The sequence below is a fragment of the Siphateles boraxobius genome, unplaced genomic scaffold, assembly GCF_051911475.1.
Source record: "Siphateles boraxobius isolate OS27281-9 unplaced genomic scaffold, OSU_SipBor_1 20, whole genome shotgun sequence".
NCBI lineage: Eukaryota > Metazoa > Chordata > Actinopteri > Cypriniformes > Leuciscidae > Siphateles > Siphateles boraxobius.
Window position 1 is genome coordinate 15971986 of NW_027508811.1, and position 21138 is coordinate 15993123.

General features: G+C 37.5%; 1 protein-coding gene across 1 annotated transcript; it reads right to left on the reverse strand.

Annotated features, from left to right (window-relative positions):
- Positions 1 to 99: 99 nt before the first annotated feature.
- Positions 100 to 20663, reverse strand: oprm1 (opioid receptor, mu 1). The gene is made up of 3 exons (XM_077237135.1): positions 20191 to 20663; positions 2250 to 2611; positions 100 to 961 (listed from the first exon to the last, which is right to left on the reverse strand). The coding sequence occupies exons 1-3, from the start codon at positions 20445 to 20447 to the stop codon at positions 429 to 431; spliced, it is 1152 nt and encodes a 383-aa protein (XP_077093250.1). The 5' UTR covers positions 20448 to 20663; the 3' UTR covers positions 100 to 428.
- Between the last annotated feature and the right edge of the window lie 475 nt (positions 20664 to 21138).

The window sequence follows — 21138 nt, forward strand, 5'->3', positions numbered from 1 at the left end:
AGAGGCAACTATTAAGATAACTATATACATATATATATATATATATATATATATATATATATATATATATATATATATATATATATATATATACACTTCTTGAATACTGGACCAATCTAACAGATACATAAGATGACTGTGAACATCACAGATAGTGAAATAAGCTCAGCTTATCGGGGTAATTTGGGGTCAATAATATAGTATTTATATCATATTTCACACTGATATCTACTTTAACAGTCTTTCTCCATACCAAAATTGTAAAACAGCTCTTTAGGGGAGGCCTAGCAAGATGCATAAAGAGATTCAACCCACGGCAACTCTTATAGATGAGGGTGTTAGACACCTGTGGTGACCTGTGTGACCTCTGAGCTCATGTCAACACTGGGTTGGCAGTGGGACTCCAGTGATGACATCTCCAGGACTAGTCATACCTGTTGATTTGTCCTGTCCACCGTGTTGCCACTGGACTGGCCTTCACGCTGGGGGTTCCTGGTGCGTGTGGAGTTCTGCAGATCCAGCACGGAGGGACTGGGAATACAGAACTCCCTGAAACAACGCTTGAAGTTCTCATCCAGGAAGGCGTAGAGCACCGGATTGAGGCAGCTGTTGGTGTAGCCGAGAGCGATACAGAAATGCCAGGTGACGGTCTGCAGGAGTGAGCTGGGAATGTTCACCAGGGCCTTGATGATCACAAAGATGTGGATCGGCGTCCAGCAGACGATGAAAACCGCCACCACCACCAGGACCATACGGGTGATGCGCCGTAGGTTGCGGTCCTTCTCCTTAGAGCCAGACAACATGCGCACGCTCTTCAGGCGGAGGATCATCAAGCCGTAACAGACGGTGATGATGAGGACGGGCATGATGAAGGCAAAGATGAAGACACAGATCTTCAGGAGGTTCTCCCAGTACCAGGAAGGGTGGGGAAAGAGCAAAGTGCAGTCAATGACTGCAAACGCTGTGAAAATAAGAATTGACCTCAGTACAACAACACAGTGAGACATGTGAAAATCAATTCATTTGCAAAGATGACAGTTAAACCACTAGTCATTATTTCCTCAAGGCATTGTTTAGGGAGCCTCAGAGACACTATTAAAGCATCTTATAATTTTCTCCCCAAATGTCTAGAAGTGACATTAATCTAAAATGTTCTGCCTCACTTCTCTTGTGTCTGCAAAATATGTGTCAACACAGTAACAAAACTGAACATTTCCAGTACTGAGAAAACTGTCTTAATGCTAAGGAGATTAAGCTAAGAACAGGGTGAATGCAGTTGTTCGCTCCTTATGGTGCACAACAGGTCTTGTGGACAGAATATAAACTCTGGTACTGTATGTTTGTTTGTTTTTTTTCAAAATATGATTATTATTGTTTTTTCGAGCACAGCGTCAGTCGAGACAGGCCACGTAGGCATAGACCAATACCGTTCTCCTATTAGACCGGAAGGATATATATACGCGGTGCTTCCGCCTGGGAAATATGCTTAAAATGCTCGCAACCCCCCCACCCTGACCACTATAAGTATCAAGCATTTTTCTGTGCACCTTTTGCCTGTTGTCTTCTTCGTTTCAGATCATCAAGGCTTCCAAGTCCTAGACTGACGGACATCATCGTAAGAGACACACCCTTCCTCTTAGCAAGCTACAGCATAGTAGTCCCGGACTTCACTGCTACATCTACATGTTAAACCACAGCTTAAAGACATTACTAACTGTCTTAACCATCTGTATATTGCTCTAGCCGACGGTTCCATAGGGGGGTTAATGCTAAAGCTACGTATGTCATTAATTATGGAGCAAGAACCCCCATAAGGAACCATACCGCCAAAGATAAATTGTGTTCAATAAACTCAAGTAAACTTGCCAAAGTGGTCTCGTCTGAAATAGTGTTGCCAGTGTTGACTAGATTTAAATTATTGTCATAGGTTTTTGTCATAGGAAAGTCTGTGCATCTAATCAGACTATTGGAATTTTGTATTTTGGCACAACATCATCTGGAAGCTAGTCAAAAGGCAATAGTACGTTTCAAAATATAAAACTATTAGATGTTTTTCATTGTAACTGGCCTAAAAGAGGAATAAAAACAAATAATGGCTTAGTTCACCACAAAATGAACAGAATTCTATTATCAATTCACCCATGTCTTACTAAACCTGTGTGACTTTCTTGCTTCTGTGGAAAACAAAATAAGATATTTCTTCTTATTTTACATTGACTGTACATATGAGTATGTGGTGGTAAACATACAACTGCCGTGGTACTCAATAGTGGTGGAGGCCATGACCATGACAGGGAGACTGATGGCAGATGAAAGGATCCAGTTACACACGTTGACAATCTTGGCGTTTCTGGGGGTTCGGAAGTCCAGGGCTTTAACCGGGTGGCAAACAGCGATGTAGCGGTCGACACTCATAGTGGTGAGGGTAAAGATACTGGTGAACATGTTGTAGTAATCAATGGACATCACAATCTTGCACAGCACGTCTCCAAAAGGCCAGGTACCCATCATGTAGTTCACACTCTGGAAGGGCAGAGTGCTTGTTGCCAAAGCATCTGCTAAAGCAAGATTGAAGATGTAGATGTTGGTCGCAGTTTTCATTTTGGTGTATCTGCAATAGATAAAAATAGATCGGAAAAACAGTTTGAATAGGGAGAGTAATGGGTATGTGAAGGTACTACAGAAACGGACTTGAAAAAACACCCCTTTCCCCATATTATATTATATATACTATGATTTGAGTTACAATACACATTGTGCTTCAAGCCATTAAGTACGGTACCATGTGCATCTTGTAATGGAACTCTGACCTTCATTGAGATGTTAATTTAAGAGGCCAGATGACCACCATTTTCTACACCATTATGCAAATGCACTCTCCACAATACCACTGCAGTAATGTTTCAGACATATTTTACTAGCTTTTCAGCACTTTTTTATCCAATTTAAAAATAGGAATATGTGCTGAGGTGTAGAGATTTACCACAATGATGTTTTATGTATTACATCATATACTTGTCTATTCAGAAACACACAGGTTAAATTTTAACAGGAGAAGTAATCCAAAGTCCTCTTGTAAAACATATACGCGGGCAGACAAATGGAAAAGTACAATTACAAAAAGGGATGATTTAAACCTGAAGTTTTAGAACTTTCAGAATACTTGTAATTTCAAAAGAGATGGATGGTTAGATATTGTTCTGTCTGGAAGACACTATGATTTCGATTTTATTATAAAAAGAAATGTTAAACCCCACAGATCATAGATGTAATCCCAAGCTTGACTTTCATAATACCATTATGAGTAGCATGAAAGAATGATTTGCACGCATCAGCAGCACACACCACTTTGGGTGCACGAGCCCCTGCCCTATTTCAAAATTAATCAAAAGTGCCCTTCTCAAACAAATATCAATGATAATATTGTGGTCCATAAAACAAAATTCATTTGATTATAATTAACATGACAAGATGTACAAAACTAAAGTAAATTCACGTTTATTTTTACGTTTCTGTCAGTCTGTGGCATCGTTGCTATAAAGTAGCAAAAGCCCAATTTATAGGCCTACTCTGGGTCGAACTCACGCCGTAGCTACGTCGTAGGCTGTGTAGTGCACGTACCCTTCAGCGTACCCTGACTTGCACCTCTCCAAAAACGTAACAGCGCTTCAATTCTACGCAGACGCAAGTGCTGTGATTGGTCTGCTAGAACCCCTCCTTCGGGTTACACATGCTCCTTCTGCGTGTGAAATTTCAGATCGCTTCATAAATGTAAATTCGTCTGTCCATGTAATTTTCATGGACAAATTTCATTTCAGAATTTTTTTACTTTTTTTTTTTTTCAATAATAAGAGGTTGTGTGTCGATTCAATTAAAAATCCACATGTCACATATTTTAAAATATTACATTATTCATTGAAGCCTGTTTGTCATGTATAATACACCGACCAATCGTCATCTGACACAAGAAGTTCAAATTTCATTGGACAATGTGAAGTGGAGCGGTAATTTTCCGGTTATTTATAAAATAAATCGTTTGAAAATTACATGGACAGACGAATTTACATTTATGAAGCGATCTGAATCTGTTTCGTTGAACTAATGGATGTTAATTGATTACAAAGCACTGCACAAAACAAGCACCAAAAGTAGCATTAATGTTAAGTATAGTATTCAAGTCACTTTAGTCTATATTGATAGCCTACACAGTTTACCATTTGATGAAACTATCATAGTTTGTTAAACGAAGCCCTGGCCTAGCCTACGTACATGCCTATTATATTACAGCCTACAGGCTGACAACAACACGCGAAATGGTGACTTTATTATTTTAACATTTTTGATAATTTTGCAGCAATAGTAATAGTAGGCCTATATTAGTACAGGAGGCTACTACTGGTGTAAAATTTGCACACACATTACTATTTTTTTTTAAAGAAGTCCCTTTTGCGCATCAAGCCTGCATTTATTTGATAAAATATACAGAAAAAAATAAAATTATTACAATTTAAAATAATGGGTTTCTTATTTAATAAACTAAATTAAATAAATTAAATATAATTTATTTATGTGATGCAATGCATATATATATCCAGCTTTATATATATATATATATATATATATATATATATATATATATATACATGCCCCTTTTTACATATGAGGCCCTGCCTCTGAGGAACTCCCTGGACGTCCCTTCCAAATACCTTTGGTGTGGAAAATAGAAGGTAATTTTCAAGCTATTGTCTGATAGAGAACCGCATGAATGATAGAGCAACAGGGGGATCTTTCAATCACTGAAAAAATAAGATATTGATTTAAACATTAATTTAGTCTAGAATAATAAAAACTTGAGTGCAAAGTGGTTGCCTGCATCAATCTAAATACATAAGCTTTATGTGAATTCTGTGTTCTGAGACTGTATATCAAATAAAACTGTATTTAAACATAATATCCTGGGAATGCTGGGGACTTTTATTTAGAGACGCTTATACAGCTGGTATTCTTTTGTAGGAAAGTCTACATCCAGATGAAAGAAAAACATACTTTAAAGACTATGTTCCTTACCGTTCTTCGGGGCAAGATAATAAACAAGATGAGTCATGCGGCAATCTGGACTATGAAGATACACAATTTCTGATGTATTGCAATAGCAGCAGAGATGATAAATTAAGAGCATTTACACTATGTAAACTACCATCCCTGTAAAAACGATTATGGTTTGTCAGAGATGCAATGTTTGACTTTCACAGCAATATACATAAGTCAGGACACAGTCTAGCCCATCCAAATATATACAGTCAGCAATAGAAATATAGCCAGTGTGTGGACAAAACGACATCTGCAAAAAACACAACAACTGCGGTTCTACTTAGCAGTCTGTCAAAGCAAGGCCAAACTGAAGAAAACACAAAAGGTCTCAAGCATGAATAAGGACAGGCTAAGCCTATTAAACTTTATTTAAACTAAATTAACTTTATCTTGGTTTCCAAACCAAATCTAAAAAATCTGCACAACTGTTTTAAAAAAACAGCTTTGCCATCGCAGGAATAAATATAATATAATAAAAAATATATAATATTTTAAAATATTATAAATTAGAAGTCATTTATTTTAAACTGTAATAATATATCAAAATATTACTGTTTTTAACTGTATTTGGATCAAATAAATGCAGCCTTAGTGGGCATAAGAGACTTTTTTCAAAAGCATTAAATGTTTTACAGACCCAAACTTTTGAACGAAAGTGTATTTATTTAAATGAATGTTCACATATTTATTTTATTTATTTATCTTATTTTAATTGTTAAATTGAATTCTAAAAAGGCCAGCATGACCAGTGTTGGGTAAGTTAATCTAAAAAAAGTGATTTACTAGCTACATCTTCAACAGTGAAATTAGATTACTGTACTAATTACTCTGGCTAAAAAGTATTGCATTACTCATTACTAATTCATTTTTTAAATCCCATATCAACCTCAAACCAGCTGAATACCAGCATAGACATAAAACTGCTTTTTTAATACTTTCAAATAAATAATATAAAATCGTAAATTATTCTTGAACTGGTTAAAGTATTTAAAGGGTGAAGGTTACATTATAAACATAATTTGTTTTACCAGTAGACATTCAATTTTGATGTTAAATATTGTTTTATATAGAATTGTTTTATAATCTGTACACTCTAAAAAATGCTGCGTGTTGTTTCAACCCATGTTTGGGTCAAATATAGACAATCCCAACCATTTGGTAACACTTTAGTTTAGGGTTCAGTTCTCACTATTAACTAGTAGCTTATTAACATGCATATTACTAGGATATTGACTGTTTATCAGTACTTATAAAGCACATAATAATGCCTTATTTCTCTTGAACATAATTCTACATCCCTTAATCATACCCAATACCAACTTTATCTTTTAATTATAAGTAATAAGGAGTTTATCGAGTCAAAAGTCGTAGTTAACAGTGATAACTGGACCCTAATCTAAAGTGTGACCAAAAATAAATAAAAAAATTGAAATCAACATTTGGGTTTGTCCATATTTGACCCGAACATGGGTTGAAACAACCAAGCACTTTTTAGAGCGTACAGTAAAGCAATTATATCAGATGTAACTGTAATTAAATTACAGAAAAATTAAGAGTAATCCCTTTAATTTTTCAAGGGATTTTTTTATTTTATTACAGTAATTAAGTACTTTGTAATCCATTACACCCAACACTGAGCATGACATTCTCTGTAACAGACAAAATGAAAGTGAAATTTTAAAAAGCATTGAAAACAATTCTATTTTTCAAAATGTTTCGACAGCTGTAAAGCATTTGTGAAAATGCCTAGACACAACACCCTTCCCCACAGTGAGGTGGACGCATTCATTCATCACAGACTAGAAGTCTCATGTAAGGGTTTAGGCCAGCAGCCACTACTAATAATTAGTTTGTCATCCAAGGGCTCTTTGCACCAGACAAATGGTCACACCGTTTATTTTCCCCACAAGGCACTGACTAATTATGAGGGCATCTCAGGGACACACTGCTCCTCTGTACTCCACATTAAAGACTTCAGAGGAGAAATGCCAGACCTTTGAGTCTTTTCACTGAGTGGAGGAGCTGTTCTTTGGTTTTGTGAACATCACTTACTGGAAGGCAAGCACATTAAAAATGCATTTATCTTCCTGGCTGAATCAACACTGACGGTTAGCAGCATATGGTATATGTTGTGTTTTGGATGCTGGTGAGCAGTTTTTTACAGCAAGATAGATTACAGTACATCTATGTCCTCCCTGAAGCTTTGTAAATCAACCAAGGGAAGTTTACCAAGAGAATAAATGCATTTCGGACAACATGCCTGGCAACCAAAACCTCTGATTAACCTAGAGGAAGGTGTGCAGTATTGCTTATGGAAAGAATTAGGACTGTCAACCAACAGAGCAGAGTCCATAAGTTCAGAAAGGACATCGACCTGCTAACTCCGAGATGAAGACAGACACATGTCTTCTAGTTAACATGTTTTCGAACAGAGAGCTGTCAAAAGTAACAATTATTCAACGGTTAAAACAGGAATGTAATGTCCGTCGTTTAGAAGGTGGTATTTATTCATGTCAATTTGCTTGAGTGAAGCCGTACTGATTTAAAATTTCTGAGTATAATTATTTTTTCTCTGCCTCTGGCATGTAGAAAAAAACTAGTGCTCGAGAATAAAACATGACAGGTGAAAATAGGGAAAACATCTTGTGAAAATAGGGCTTTTAAATACCCTGCTTGTGCACCTTCAGGCATTGATGGTGAGAATATTTGTGACAAGGCAATCAATTTTCTTCTGTTACGGTTGTAGTCTCAATGTTATTTCCATAAATTACTTTTAAAGAAAAATATTTTAAAGAATACTGTTTAAAACTCATAAGAGTCATGTCTTTATGTAAAATAAAGAATAGGCTATTACTCTCAAAATTGTATGAAGACAAACCATAATAGCGCCATTTCACTCACATTAGGCTGTTCTTTTGAATGTTCTATTTATCAAAGAATCCTGAAAAAAAATGTATCATGGTTTCCTATAACATTAAAATATTAATATTCTTGAGCAGCAAATCAGCATATTAGAATGATTTCTGAAGGATCATGTGACACTGAAGACTGGAGTAATGATGCTGAAAACTCAGCTTTGCCGAAATTTAGAAATATATTAAAATCAAAATTATGTACTTTAAATTGTAATAATATTTCACAATATTACTGTTTTTACTGTATTTTTGGTCAAATAAATGCAGCTTTGGTGAGCATAAGAGACTTGTTTTAAAAACATTTAATCGTTCAAACATTTATTTGTATTTATTTTATAATTTTTGCATCTATTACATTTTAACTGTAAAATATGAGTATTCTTATAATTATTTTCATAAATTACAAATGAAAAGCTTAATTTTTAAAGGATACCGTTTGCTGTAAACAATACTGTTAAATTTGTATGATGACAATACAAAATAGATAAACCGCCATTTCAAAGACAATGCATTTGTAAATTACTTTTGTTGAAGACAAGGAACTTGAAGGAAGAGTGTAGTAACCAGGCAAATCAGATTTTGTTGTGAAAAAACCAAGGACTTGCTTGTTGCTAGGGAACACCAGAACATGTGCAGATTCTTATACCATCTACCTATGTGCAATCTGCTCATAGATATGGACATAATACTATGTTAAATTACATTAAGAAAACACTTGGAACAAATTAACTTTATAGTGTATGTGAAATAGATGCTGCATTAAAATAATTAACATATAATTGCATAACTAGGCAATTTTGCATCACAAAAAAAGGATGATGACTCAAAATATTCAAAGCTTTGAAATTACGTGTTGGTTATCACTGGTTCTTTGATTTGATAGAATGTATATGAAAAAAAGCATCATTTAAATACCCAATACACAGCTGTCAATCCAAATGTCAAGCTTTTAAAATGAGCACCAGCAAACTTTTTCATCTTTAAAAACAAGAAAAGAAGAAAATGGGATAGAAACAGATGAATCACTCAAAAGCTTCTTTTCTCTTTTTTCATGATGCGCTTCTGATTTCAAAGCCTCCAGAATGGCTGGGGAAAATATGATAATGTAACCAAACTAATCTGAGTGAGTCATGCATGAATTGCTTATGCTGATTTAAAACTTATCAAAGGTGACGTTTACATTTAGAATGTCAGACACGGTCTATAAGGCACGGTTGGAAGGCTGCTGTCCAGTGCAGCAGCTGGAGTCCCAACAACAACCAGTCAGCTTGTCCTTATGTTTCTATGCCAATTAGGTGGATGTCAAGTGCAGTCTTGTTATCTGTCAGGTTCATTAAAAAGAATAAAGGTATTGACAAATAGCACTTTTCAAGACAATCTATGGCTCTGAGGAGTCAAAAATGTCTCCAGGAATCTGTTTAGGCTTTGAACAACAATTTTCATTTACTGTATTCTCTGTTGCTATACTGTCCTCCAGCACTTTCTCTTTAGGTGGCAAAACCAGTGATGTGAGTATTAAAAGACAAAAAATAACCCTGATAAAACATGACAATAACAAAGACAATTAGAAGTCAGAATAATAAATCAATATTTCTCTAACCACGCCATTATTATTCATTTCACCATATAAGCCAAGGCAAGCACTGTGGTTTTATCTGACACTGAATAATGTTCTTTCAATGATTCTGAAGTGCAGAGCAGTTTGGTCTGTCTCTTGCATCCCTACAAAAATTCTCATTTAGTCCATTCTCACAGCAACACAACAGTTTCATTCCAACGTCACGCATGATTGGTCAACAGAGCTCTATATCCTCCTGTGAATATCCTCTGTGTTTTGCATACACTAACTGCACTGTGTAGATTATTGACAGTAATAGTAAAATCAAATAGCCAAACACAACAGTTTGCGCCATGTAGCACAAATCCTCTTTTAGTGTTACAAACTATTGCCAGGATTTACTTATACACGCAGGGACAAATCAGCGATGAAAAGGCGTGAACACAGTTATTTTTGCGGCTGACTTTATTGCATATCCATTTGTAGGAATTTCATTCATCAATATCTTCTACCACTTTTAGACCCTGTTTTACATATATTATATACTTAGAATATAGGTTACTTATATACCCTGTATACTTTATATTAAGATGATTTGGTCGACCGGATCAGAAGCAGACGAGGGAGACACACAAGTTTGAGAGCTAATAATTTTTGGTTCCCAGAACAATATTTTTTAAGGTTTGTTTTTGGTTAGCCGGGAAAGTTCTCTTAACAGAAATAGAATGTTAGTTTTTGGTTTGTAAAACGTTATTCTAACATTACTTTAACATTTCCCTAAAGTTGCTCTAACATTATTATAAGGTTTCCCGAATTGTGCAGTTTAACGGGATATGCTTCTTTTGGTCCATAAACAAAAAAAATTCTTGATTAACATAGCCTATCATGTTCTCTTCAAATCTATCTGAAATCATATTTACTCTCACATCTATAGGCTATTAATTATACGTATGGATTTAATAAAGAGATAGAAAAACAATTATAAGTCATGTAATTTCGGGAGGATTGAACCCATCTAATCTTTCTTTTAACCGCCAGAGCATACATGCAGCCGCTCACCTTGCTCTGGCATCAGCTGCTTTGGCATCCCTCCACCTCCATCAACATAACCATTGTTTTTTCAGATCTTTCAATCTAATGGACAAAATAAGCGTGTGCAATTTATATATGAACATGCCCAGAGACAAAGGAAAAACATACAGAGAGCATCATCTTTCGTTTCTGCTCTGATAGCCGCTAGAGAACTCCGAATGCTGTGAATGAGTGTTAGAAATCAGGAATGGTGAGAGAACGTTGTGCTTGGTACGTTTTTCATCTTCAGACCAAACTAGGGTCTTCAGATGAAGAAGTTAAATCCCCTCTGGCTAGCGCTCTTCCCATAACGTTTACGCATGAAGTCAGTAGGCGGAGGGTGGTATTTTGTGGCTGTTCGAACACATTCAACCACATGAGCGTCTACACTACTAACCTGAAATTAAGGCCCCGTTTACACCTGGTATTACAGTTTTTCTGAATTGCTAAAACACATTTCTTGTGAGTAATCACTCACTTTCTCAAAACCTTAAACACAAAAGCAAATATTCAAACCACATTCAGAGAACCTCTGACTCTTCTGGCAAAATCAAACAATTGCCTCAAAACCATTTTATCGGTGCTGAAAATCAAAAATGCTTTCAGTTCATACACACAAGTGAGTCAATATTTTAGACACTACAGATTATTCATTAGACACTACATCAAAAAATGGAGAACACAGAACCCAAAGCATGCAGTTACAGAAAAAAAGTATATTGTAACAAAGTAAACAAATTTTGCAATTATGTAAAAAAGTATAGTAATGCCAACTTACAGTAGTAAGGTGAATAAATTGTATACTGTATGCACTGCAAGTATAGTATTGTACTGAATATTGTATTGTATTGAATGTCTGTATATTTGGACTTGCATACTGTGAAAATAGTGACCCAACTGCAAAAGCCAAAAAGGTAACAGTAAAATACTCTAAATGAAAATCATGTTACAGTCACTCAGAAGAGTTGTGCAACTGCAGAATCAAGGTGAGTGAAAGAGATTGATTCTGCTTCAGTATCACGTCTTCATGTCGGGTCCGAGACACGGTGTGATCACAGACAATGTCGTTTCTGCAGGCCTTTGGGAAAAACCCTAAAGCCAGATCCAGCCTTGACAACATTCTCCATACCTTGCTCTTTCTTGTCCTCCTCCTTTTTGTTCACCACTTCTTACACACATACTTTACCTCCTCTCCCTCTTATATAGTTTCCATCCATTGTTGGTACCAACATTCAGTGCAACATTTGGAGTCAATTTTGGGACTCTGAACTGACTTATGTATTATATACAGTTGGTTTGACCACATAATTAGAAATAAGTGTGAACAATTTTGAGTCATTGTGTGTAAACGATTACAACTGTGTTGTAGTTGTGTTTTACTTTTGCCTGCCTGTGTTTAGCATTTTGAAACTTAAGTGTATCACAGTGCAAAATGTGTTTTAGTGAATGAAAATGTGAAAAACGTGTTTAATGTTTTAAAGAAATTATGATTTATTCCACCAATTGGTTTAGGCTATTGAGAATTTGGTTCAGAGAATGGGGTTTCGTGTTTTAGCATTTCAGAAAAACTGTAAGATGTGTTTTGGTTGATCGGATCACAAGTGGACAATGCTAAATGTAGGGATAAACAGGTTCTAAAACATTTTGAACTTGTCCACTTTCGACGACAGCCAGAGTCGAAAACGCATTTGAACCGATTTGCTTTCATAGTGTAGACGTCCATGTGGTCAAAAGCGTTCGAACAGCCACAAAAGACTACCTACTCTGACCTAACGCTTAAACATAATGGAAAGTGTGCTAGCGAGACAGATAAAAAGATACAAACCAGATACCTAAGTTTGGTTTGAAGATGAAAAACGTGCCAAGCACAATGTTCGATCACCATTTCTGATTTCTAACACGCACTCTGCGTGGTCTTGTGGCTGAAGCAACTGCTCTTCGTATGATTTTCTGTTTTCTCCAGTCGTGTTCATATGTAAATTGCGTGAGCTTATTTTATCCATTAGATTGAAAGATCTGAAAAAGTCCATACATTTACCCGCCCATAGACCCTCCCCTCGAAAGAAATCAGGACAGAAGTGGTTGAAAGTGCAAAAGAAGGTGTAAACAGGTATGCGTCTCCCTGGTCTACTTGTGATCTGATCGACCAAAACTCATCTTGGGGCCTAAAGCAATCTGGTCTAATGCTTTTCAACTACCTCTGTCATACACAGAAGGGAACAGACATATGGTAATGTGAAACTGGTTTATTATAAAGCAGAGGTGACAAAGAGCTGGAACCAGGCGTTGGTGAATGGATGGTGACTAAAGATTGTAGATGGTGACTTAGCTAGCTGTAGATTGATGTGGAGTTTCTGTGTAGATGGTAAGGTAAGGTGAGTATTCAGGTGAGGAGTCTGTATGTCGTTGAGAATAGAACGAGACCAGGGCTAAGTTCCGGTCCAAAATTGTCAGGCCCTTCACTCGCTAACTTCCCTTCGTCGTTCTGCTTTTCCCCTCTGCTTTCGAAATTATCTGTTCAGCTTTCCCCCACAGGTGGAAAGATTACAGATGAAATATGATGCAACTGAATGATTATCTAGCAATCTAGTCGCACAGTGGAACCAGTGCATATACTGGGGCGCACATGACCCAGATCTCCACAACAGAATGCCTGCTCTCATATACAATAATCTTCCCAAGCATAAACAGTTTGATCCCTCTCGACGAATTTTCGCTTAAATGCCACGACATAGACCAGGCATTTGACATGATCAAAATCACAGGTCGGGTGCTTGGCTTGTCAACATTACATCTGCTTTCAGAGTAATGCCTACCCATCCAGATTCATGGCACTTATTCGGAGTTCTCTGACTCGGGAAATACTATTTTGCAGTGAGTTTAACTTTCGAATGCAAAAGCAGCCCTATAATATTGTACATGCTACCAGAAGCCGTTTGCTGGATTTTGTCAAACAACTACGCTCTTCCCCACCTCATTCACCTGCTAGACGATTTTTTAATATCTTCGCCTCCCAATGCCATCCCAGCCGCTCACATTCTCACAGTCCCAAAAGTTTTTTCTGATCTTGAAATTCCCATTGCACAGGAAAAAACCACGGGCCCTGCAACATCCATCGAGTTCCTAGGAATTAATTTGGATTCAGTCAAATTCCAAGCATCCCTGCCCAAAGAGAAAATCGACTGAATAATTCTTGTCTCATCTACTCTCCTTGAAAAATCAAATTGTTCAAAATGCGAACTCTTATCCCTGCTCGGCCATTTAAACTTTGCAATGCGTATCATTCCGCAGGGCTGTATCTACATATCGCATCTCCTCTCACTTGCGTCCTCCGTCCACTCGCTAGGGACCATAACCTAACGAACTCAGGTTATGGTTAACATTCCTAAACCAGTGGAAGAGCCTATCATTTTCCTATAACGATCTCGTTTCGTCCCCCATCGATATCCAACTGTTCACAGACGCCGCCCCCTTAATCGGTTTCGGGGGATTTTATCAAGGTCGTTGGTTCGCGTCTCCATGGCTACCGCAGGTCCAGGACATATCACAATCCTCAGCGCTATTCAAGCTTTACCCTCTCGTCGTAGCAGCTCTTCTGTGGGGGAAAGAATGGGCTGCTAGCAGCATTTTAGTGCATTGCATTAAGAAAGGCCATTCCCATTCACCTGCTCTGATGCCACTCCTAAGGCGTCTCATCTGGATTTCAGCTTGCGACCAATTCAGCATAATTGCTAAACACGTCGCTGGGTCAGAAATTTAAATCGCTGACTCCCTGTCTCGTTTTCGGTTTCAGAAATTCAGGACACTGGCAACTTCAGCAGCCCAGAAAGGCCTCTCCCAACAGCAGATCCAAACTCTTGGGAGATTGTCCTCAGATGCTTTCCAAAGCTATATCACGACCAACTGGTTCCACATTAAAAAAGCCCGCCAAACCCTCATTGATTAAAACCCCCTGGGTCGTCCACCTGGGGTCTCTCTCTCCTTCCGTCCAGCAAGCATTTGGTCTCACAGCGGACACAGTGAGAAAATCTCCCAGTCGAGTACTCATGTTCCTCTTTAGTCCGGCGGCTGTCCTCTGCTCTTTAGCCTTTTGGGGGGAGTACTCTGGGTTTGAGTGAAGTGGTACACACTTCAAAATGGCGGCAGCAAAATGGCGGCAGGGATCAAGTGCAATGGACAGGGATCAAGTGCAACGGCAGGGATCAATGGAAAGGAAAGGGACTAAAGATATAGGGTGTTTTCAGGAGTGTGGGTGATAGAACTTTTTTAACAAGGAGCACAGGGGCCCCCAACTGAAAATTTTAGGGGCACAACCAGAAAATTTAGGGGCACACACCGTAAATCAACATGCTAACCAAATATTCACATTTCTACTAATTTCCACTGTATTACTAATAAATACTTTGATAATAGATGCAGAAATTACAATGTGCTGTTTAAAATTCAGTGTCACATTTTATTGTGCACTTTTGCAGATGCAACAACAAGGTAAACCGACAGAACCATCTTACATGACAATGACAGTACAAATATTTAAAAAAAATATTAAAAAAAATATACCATACATTCAGAATAAAAAAAGTGCTTAGTAAACAATTGCTTAGTAACCTTTCGGTCATTTCACAGTTACAAACAATACTTAACAAATGTATGTAAACATTAGGGACACTGGCCAATAACATTCCACTAGAACAAGTAGGCCTAAACAACTTTTGCCTTTACTCACTCCCCCTTAGACCAGATCCTCCTGTGATTTATTAACATGTCACAGCATAATTTATGTTTGAGGCTAAGATTGTGTTTAACTAGCGAAGTGCCTGCACGGTTGGCAAACTTTGTGTTCCCCGCAGTTCTGGAGTAGCGACTGCAACATTCGCAGTTCATGGAGTTCATCTCCTTACAGTACCTCAACCAGCTGAATTCTCACAGCCAATCTTCCCGAAAATGGTGGGTTCGGGATTTTTCCGCCACACAAACCTCTGACTCTGAGGCCACGTCCACACGAAGCCGGTGCGTTCCCTATTCGATTTTTTTTTTCCTCGTTCTAAAGAAAAACTCCGTAAACACGGCGTCGTCTCAAGAAATATCTGCGTCCACACGAAACCACTGAAACCGACTGAAAACGGTGTAGTATATATGTCAGACCAGTATGGGGCGCTGTAATTGTGCCACAGAGATACACTATACACGGAGAAGAAGACTTTGAGCATGCGCCGACACGTGATGTGATGACATCTTCGTTTCACAAAATATACGGATTGGCTGTACACACGAAACCGCAAGGGTGTCGTTTTCAGATTTATCCACTTTGGGACCCGGTTTCACTCTCCCAAAACGCCGGATCCGTGTGGACGAAACGCCAATACGATAAAAAATTTATACGTATACAGCGAAACGCATCTTCGTGTGGACAGGCCCTGAATCATCATCCGACTGTGTAACTGTAGACTCTTGCACTGGCACACTAGCCGCAGGTCGGATGAACGAGTCAATAGTTTACTTGCTCATTGCTCAGACGCACATAGCAGGTTGTGATATTTGTCTCCGTCTCCTTCCCACAAAATTTACTGGTCGCACACTCTCAAATTTTGGTCGCAAAATGTGACCATTTAGTCACAGTCTGGAGCCCTGCGGAGTGTGATCAGGTGTTAGCCAGGGACGATGATGGGAAGTGTAGTGCTGAGGGTGACTGTGACACTCTGGATGTGGTCAAAAGTGGACAAGCTCAAAACATTTTACACCTGCATTTAGCGTCGTCCACTTGTGATTCAATCGACCGGGTGTAGGCCTTAGAAGCACCTATTTATTCTATCTAAGATACAAACAAGACCAGAGGGGAAAAAAGAAAAGAAAAATACAAACATATATTTTTTGTTTTGTATTGTTTTTCTCTTCTTTTTTCCCCGCAAAAACATCACTGGGGGTGGGTTGGATACAACCTCTCAAAACTATTTCCTTCCAGACAGGAGCTCTTTTTACACAAATTATATAATGGATCATTAGAACCATTAGGATTGCACAAGGATCAATAAACATTTGTGGCTACTGTACCTTTTGTTAGCTCAGTATACATCATGGGTATATTTACCTGAACATTCTGAAGCCGTGTTCAAAATGCTATAAAGTGAAAAGGGTGAAAAAAGCCGGGGCTGGATTGAGTAAAGCTGTCTGAAACCTGAAGACATTAATCATTCAAGTTAGAGCTCAGTATAAACTAAATAACCCCTCTTTTGATTGTCTCTGTAATGCAATGTGATTTTTACTTTTATCAAAATAATTGAATATTTGAGGTTGATTTGGCACAAATCAAGGGGAAAATATGCAGAGATAAGGGAGAGATATCAGCAAGCTTTTGATAAATAAAACGGATGAGAGAAACTGTGGTCAGTATTGATTTTTTTGCCTCATCTCTTGTGTACTTTCCTGTGGAACAGTAGTAAAAACAAGAACAGGTTTTAACCTTTCCTCAAGATTAGAGAAACTAATCCAAAATTAATTGATATGTAAAAATGTTTACTCTAATTCAGGTATCCTTCTGCCTACTGAAATATAATTGATGAATGCTTTCCATTTATTTCTCATTTGTTTCTAGCTGCAGGACACATGTAAAGGATGCAGTTATTGCCAGAGCCGAAATGTTGTAAACAATCGCATAAGCTTCTCCATCACAACAAGAAGCCTATGTTATTTGAACTCGCAGCATTTACCCTCTACACTTAAAACTAATTTTCCGCATAACTGTGACTGTTTATCCCTTGCAAGTGAAAACAGGTTAAAACAAAATGCAATGCATTAAAAAAGGCTTCTGGTCATTTACTTCTAAGGTTCAATTTTCACATTGTCAAGAAATGGAGACGCAAGTTAAAATGTTAAGCAGACTGTTTTAGAACACATTTTACAGCCAGGATTACACACCTGTTTTTATTTATATCATTTTGACACCACAAGAAAAAAAGTTTTTCTAATGAACATCTATGTTTTTGTATCAAGGGTATTCTATGTGGAAATTATAAATAAGAGGGGGAGAAAACTTAAATGAGTGCTGTAGTGTAAGGGGGTTGGTTTTGGTACAAGTGTGACACCAAATTTGCAGAGGCAGGACTTGCAAGAAGTGCCTTTGATCTTGACTTTTGATCTTTTTATAAGTAGTGCGTTCCGGTGTGTTTTAGACAGTGATCTGAAATAGATATGTTTGAATTCCGCAATACTAGTAACCATAGAGTTATAAAAACTAGAGTGTACACATTTACTATTCATTTATTATAGTGAATATGTACACTTAGTATTAAAAAAGTTAGACTCTATTTACATTGATAGTGGTAGATGTTTCCACCATGTATAAATAGCAAGAAGTAGCATCTTTACATTAAGTGCAAATAGAAGTGACATGCAATTTTTAATGCAACGTTTCACTTAGATATACGTCACAAAAAAGAAAAAAAGACTAACATAACTTCAGTTTCATGCCGACTTAAAAAGTCACCATGAAATCAAAATGGACAATTCTTGATTGTTTTTTTTTTTTGAATATTGCAGTATTTATTATAAATGAATTATCCTTGCACATCAATTTTTTTAATTTATTCATATGCCCTTGTAATCTGTAATCTAAATGACTTCCCCTTCCTCTTGCAACAACATCTCTTCTCTGAGGATGTGTTTACTGGCGTGAGGGCGGGGCAACCTGTCACTCACATGAGATCACAGCAATAGTAAACCACAACCATCCAATGATCCAATCAATTCTTGATGGACAAAATCAAGTCCCGTCCCAATTCATTTGCTTCTCTGGATATCAATACATTCTCACTTCCAACTCGTCACATATTGATGCTTTGTTTTTAGCATAATTTAGCATAATCTATCAGTACTTCATTGCTTTCAATGAGAAACTTTTACCATCATACATCATGTTCTGACATGTTCATCACATGTCATTTCAAATGTGTATGACTTTTCTTTGTGGAACACAAAATAGCCTATATACTGTATATATATTTGTCAAAGTGTTTTTTTCCCCATACAATAAAACTTACTTGGATCCAGTGTTGTTTTGGACTCAACTGACTTTCAGTGAATGGTCAGAAACAGTTATTCAAAATATTTTCTATTGTGTTCCACAGAAGAAAGAAAGTAAAACAGATTTAGAACAACATGAGAATTAGTACGTTTCTTCATTTTTGGGTGAATTATCCTATTAAAGAAAAGTGAATTGCTAGACCCGTTCCTAAGGTCTTTAGATAACTGCGTGAGGGAAACCTGCTATGCACCTTTAAATTGACTTGCAATGTCATAACTCAAATTTTTTTATTTCTACCAAGGCTTATTTTATTACCACATGATGGGGTCAATAAACCAATCCCATACTGTAATCGGCTCATTACTCACAGAAGTAGATTGCACCTACTGAGCTATATCTTTCTTTTGCTTCCCACTCTAGGCAGCTGCCTCTAAAACTCTGACTGGTTGCTCATAAACTCTCGGAAAGCACTGAGGCTCCACAAAGCAAAGAAAATCAGGTGACCTTACACAGGGGTCAATGCTTTAGCAATTAAAAACAAATCGACCGATTCCTGTATGTCTTTACGCTTCATATGCCTCATATATCTGTTGACCAAATATTATTCTGTTTAAGTAGGATATAAAAGTTGTATTCAACGTGTTAGACATATAGCAGCTCTGAATTAAGTAGTTAATGTGTGCATGATCTGAAATACAGTGCCACCTATTTAATCTCAATTCTCTAAGACAAACAAGCCCTCACCCTTCTCATTGAAATTCATTCACTATCTGTTTAATTACTGTATTGATTGAATCCTTCCCTTATGCCCAATACGTGATCCAGGGTTTTATAGGATCAGGTCAGATGTGTTTGCCATGTATCTGGTTAGATGAAACCGGTTCTGAATCATCTTAGCAGTTTACAACTGTGAATTGTAGGTGCATGTCTCGGGAAACAACATGGGTATCTATCCATCTATCTATTAAAGCCATAGACATTTTGCTGCATTTTAATGGATTATTCATGTGAAGCATCCGCCCAGTTTTGTTCCATTTGCTTTCTCTTACATGAAAAATGAACGTCACTTAATACACATGATAGAAAAGTATGAGTACTTCACAACATTAAGTGTCAACTCAATGTGAATGACACGTAATGTTTTGTTCTCGCTGACAGAACGCGTACGCACTCAATCTGTTTCATCAGTGGATATGAAATATGCTAGTGCTGAGCTGAGAAGCATTTATATTTTACAAATGAGAACCACGCATATTTTATATAAAACATGAAATACGGCATGAAGAGATTATTTAACTGTATTATGATATCAACATAACAGGCAGTTATATGTTTCTGTAATGTAATGCAATGATCGTGCCGTTTACGACTCTAATGGCCGGAAAACACTATCACCATCTCTTTCAACAGGTTCTCTTTTAAATTAATAGTTTTTAAAGCAACTATTTATCCCTTACATGTGCTATTCAAGTGAAGCCAGATGTTTTTATGCATCGGCAACAGGTAAAGCAATTTACCTACATGTCATCTCTTACCTTATAATAACATACATGACGAGGACGTTGCCCACTAGTCCCAACACACACACTATAGAATATAACGTAGTGATGATGATCGCCACTATAACAGGAGTTGCGCTTTTGTCCAGCTCAGCCGTCCTGTCACATCTGGAGCTATTCATGTCCACTAGGCTGGAGCTGTTGCTGAAGTTTCGGCAGAATACGCTGCTATTCGACATCACTGGGTTAGAAAGCGCATAGAGAAAGTCCGAAATGTTGCCAGTGGTTTCCATAGCAAATGCTGTACGGGTGAGATTCGCCCAAGTTCTTTACGCGCGCGCGGTTTATCAGTCACGTTCTTTGATATCGATACCTGTCTGACTTCAAAATGCTCGGGGTCTCTACTCTCAACCGTTCTACTGAGGCAGTCTGATGCTGCTGCTGCTGCTGCAAGTGTACCTAACAGTCCCTTTTGTTTACGACTCTATGTTAAATCTATCACCGCTGTTCGTACATTACCCTCGTGAAATTGTATCGAGCGTCGCTCATAGCGCGTATTAGCATTTTATTCAAAAAAATGACGTCACATATATGCACATGACTACAGGCTTTTCAGCAGTCGCTGACGGCTTTCCAGTGATTCCAGCACTTCACTTTCTCATCGGTGAAGCTGTATGAATTTACAATCGCTCATCTGCATCTGCATCTCCATCGGGGTTTACGGCTTAATGCCATATTTACAGGATGCGAATTATAGGAGAGTTTGAATCAGGCTTTAACTATAAAAAAGGAAGTGAAAACAAATGGTTGAGGTCCTAAAAATACATATTCCTTTATGAGGATATTCATTTCAACGGGGGTTTCATCTTAGTAACCTCAAAAGTATAAATTAAAAGTTAAACAAAGCTCATATTTTCACCTGGAGATAAACAGAAAATCTGTGGTAACCATGGCAACAGTAGAAACTTGAGAATTATTTTGATC

What these genes read in the sequence shown, in the direction of transcription:
- oprm1 (XM_077237135.1), bottom strand. Translation starts at nt 20,447, where the DNA reads ATGGAAACCACTGGCAACATTTCGGACTTTCTCTATGCGCTTTCTAAC. An exon ending in GTCATGTATGTTATTATAAG is followed by an intron (nt 2,612 to 20,190) that starts GTAAGAGATGAC and finishes TATCTATTGCAG; the next exon opens with ATACACCAAAATGAAAACTG. An exon ending in TATTGAGTACCACGGCAGTT is followed by an intron (nt 962 to 2,249) that starts GTATGTTTACCA and finishes TTATTTTCACAG; the next exon opens with CGTTTGCAGTCATTGACTGC.